Below are 2,583 nucleotides of genomic sequence, written 5' to 3'. Positions count from 1 at the left end.
CCTTTGCTTTAATTTTTTTGGAGTTATAACCGAATATGTGAAAAAAGCGGCCAAAGATGGCGGGTTTCACGGTACATAGTATGAATTTTAATATACCAAGACTTAAATTGTTTGGAATACTAATATCTAGTTACTGCAAATATTCGTTATTTTTAAGGTAATTTCTTTTTTAAGGCGTGATAGTAGGTTATTTTTAGGTTACCATATTTATTTTCCCGATTAAGATAAGACAGGTTTTCTTAATACTAGATATATTAATGTATACCTTCAAATGTTATATATAGATATATAGTATCACATATTACGTAGTTTCATAGCGAACAAAAAAATACATATCAGTCGTATGATATTTTATTTTTGCATATTCGTATAAAATTATTTACAAACATATTTGGTTTACGACATTAGCAATACGACAGCAGCTCATCTTCAGAGCAGGCCTTCAGGCAGCACTCCATAACGATCTGCCGCTTGCTGCGACTGACAGTCCGCGCCGTGTGTGGCGCTAACCAGGGTTCTTTGTGACTTGCTTGAGTCTCCAGTGCTAGCCAAGGTCCTACATTCTTGTCTGTTTTGTCTTGAGCTGGTTGCGCCAACCAGGCTCCCACATCAATCCTTGCCTTATGTTTCGCTGGAGTGTCCAACGCTAGCCAAGACCCCACTCCCGCTCCGGCCGCAGTTCCGCCCAGCCAAGGCTCCGTTCTCACATACGGACCGGTCTGGCTCCTGTCCAGCATCCAAGCTCCAGTGTCCCGCTTCTCATCATATCCACACACCATCGCCAGGGCCATCGCCAGCTGCCGCCCGCAGTACACATTCGGCTCCGCTCTCACCAGCAGTACCAGAGACAACAGAACGATTTGTACCTTCATTGTATCGAGGTTTGCTTGTGAGTGTGATGTTGCAAGACATTTTCGCGATTTTATACTTATTTAGATCATGAATATTCAAGAGATTCAGGTGTATTTTACACTTGGATGAAGCTATGTGTGGGAATTATCTATTAATAGCATATGGCGCCTGTTTTCCAATGGATTTTATATGACACCACCCACATGCACTTAAAGTCTATGGTATTGACATGATATTGTTTAATAACACATGATTCTAGTAACAAAAACCTAGATATTCTACTAAATTAATCTATTTAGAGGCCCAATCCTGCTTCTTCTTTTAAGCTAAAGAGTTTGTTTGTTAGTACGAGCTAATCTCTGGAACTAAGACCGATTCAAACATTCTTGGGTTCACCGTAGCGTATGTAAGTGATTCTTGAGCGGTATAGGTTATAATATATGCGATCCGCCCGGCTTCGCCCGTGATACATATACAACCTATTATAGCACTCAGGTATCGAATAAATATGACACTGTGAAAGTATTATTGAAATCGGCCCAGAAGTTCCTGATGATAGCGCATTGAAGCTAATAAACAAATTCTTCAGCGTTATTCTATACTAATATTATAAAGCTGAAGAGTTTGTTTGTTTGTTTGAACGCACTAATCTCAGGAACTACTGGTCTGATACGAATATTCTTTCAGTGTTACATAGCCCATTTATTGAGGAAGATGTATGAAGATAATATATGTACCAAGGGCGAAGCCGGTGCGCACCGCTAGCTTATACAACATTTTATCTCTATACCAAATTTAATACAGACACGATGAGCTTTTTTCGCGTGAAAGAATGACATACATAAATACATCCATATATAGCTACAAGCTTTCGTAATTTATTATTATTGGGATCCCGACAATGTCTGTTTATAACTTCAAAATAACCGCTTTCTAGATACATAATATGGGTGTATACATTGTGCTTACAGCTAGCCATTTTTTTTGTTTACAACTTTTGATTGTCTGTCTGTCTGGTAATGCTCTGGAACGGTTTAAACAATTTTGATGGGACTTTCACTAGCAGATAGCTGATGTATTATGGTATAATATTGCTTTTTAACACGCTTTTTATTAGCTTCACTTGTATGTTTGTATGTAACTCACACCCGTTTTTCTCCCACTTCCCGCGAACCGATTTCATTCAAACTTTGTACACTTATTAAGAACTGGTGCCAATAGAGTAATATAGTAAGTTTATCCCATTATCCTGATCAGGAGCGGCAGGATTTAACAATTTCCTTACGTATCCTCTACGTAAGGGCTAACAGCTTATGACTGTTATAACATTCTGTTACTGTTAGTTCGTTCGTTAGCCGAGCGGGCTAAGGCGCCAGTCTTAGTTGACGTACAACGACAGGCTCCGTGGACGTAGGTTCAAATCTCGTCTGTGACGGAAAAAAAAAATTAAATTTTTTCTATTTTATGTTTCTTACATAAACCGGATGGTATTTTTTCTAGTAAAATTCCGGGCAGTAAATGTGTAGGTTGGCCGTTTCCTCAGGTACCCTTTCCGCAGTAAAACCGTAATTCCCATTTAACTCTGATTTGGTGTCCTGGGATTTGTGATAACTATGAGAGTGAAAGAATCTACTATCCAAATGTTGGTAAGGAAGAGAGCGCCTCGTGCACCTACTGCCTTACTTAAATAAAAATTGAACTAAAAAGTGAAAAATAAAATATAGTTTAAAA

At 38.6% G+C, this 2,583-nt stretch overlaps 1 protein-coding gene across 1 annotated transcript; it reads right to left on the bottom strand.

The window, feature by feature from the left end:
- Positions 1 to 347: 347 nt before the first annotated feature.
- LOC119838563 lies at positions 348 to 891 on the bottom strand. The gene has a single exon (XM_038364549.1). It carries the CDS (start codon positions 870 to 872, stop codon positions 405 to 407), a length of 468 nt encoding a protein of 155 aa, XP_038220477.1. The 5' UTR covers positions 873 to 891; the 3' UTR covers positions 348 to 404.
- Between the last annotated feature and the right edge of the window lie 1,692 nt (positions 892 to 2,583).

Source organism: Zerene cesonia, unplaced genomic scaffold (assembly GCF_012273895.1).
Source record: "Zerene cesonia ecotype Mississippi unplaced genomic scaffold, Zerene_cesonia_1.1 Zces_u003, whole genome shotgun sequence".
In the NCBI taxonomy this organism is placed as follows: Eukaryota; Metazoa; Arthropoda; class Insecta; order Lepidoptera; family Pieridae; genus Zerene; species Zerene cesonia.
Note: the sequence above shows the minus strand (reverse complement) of the source record. Positions and strands in the feature narration are given on the sequence as shown.

Coding starts and splice junctions, on each gene's coding strand:
- LOC119838563 (XM_038364549.1), bottom strand. CDS start 872: ATGAAGGTACAAATCGTTCTGTTGTCTCTGGTACTGCTGGTGAGAGCG.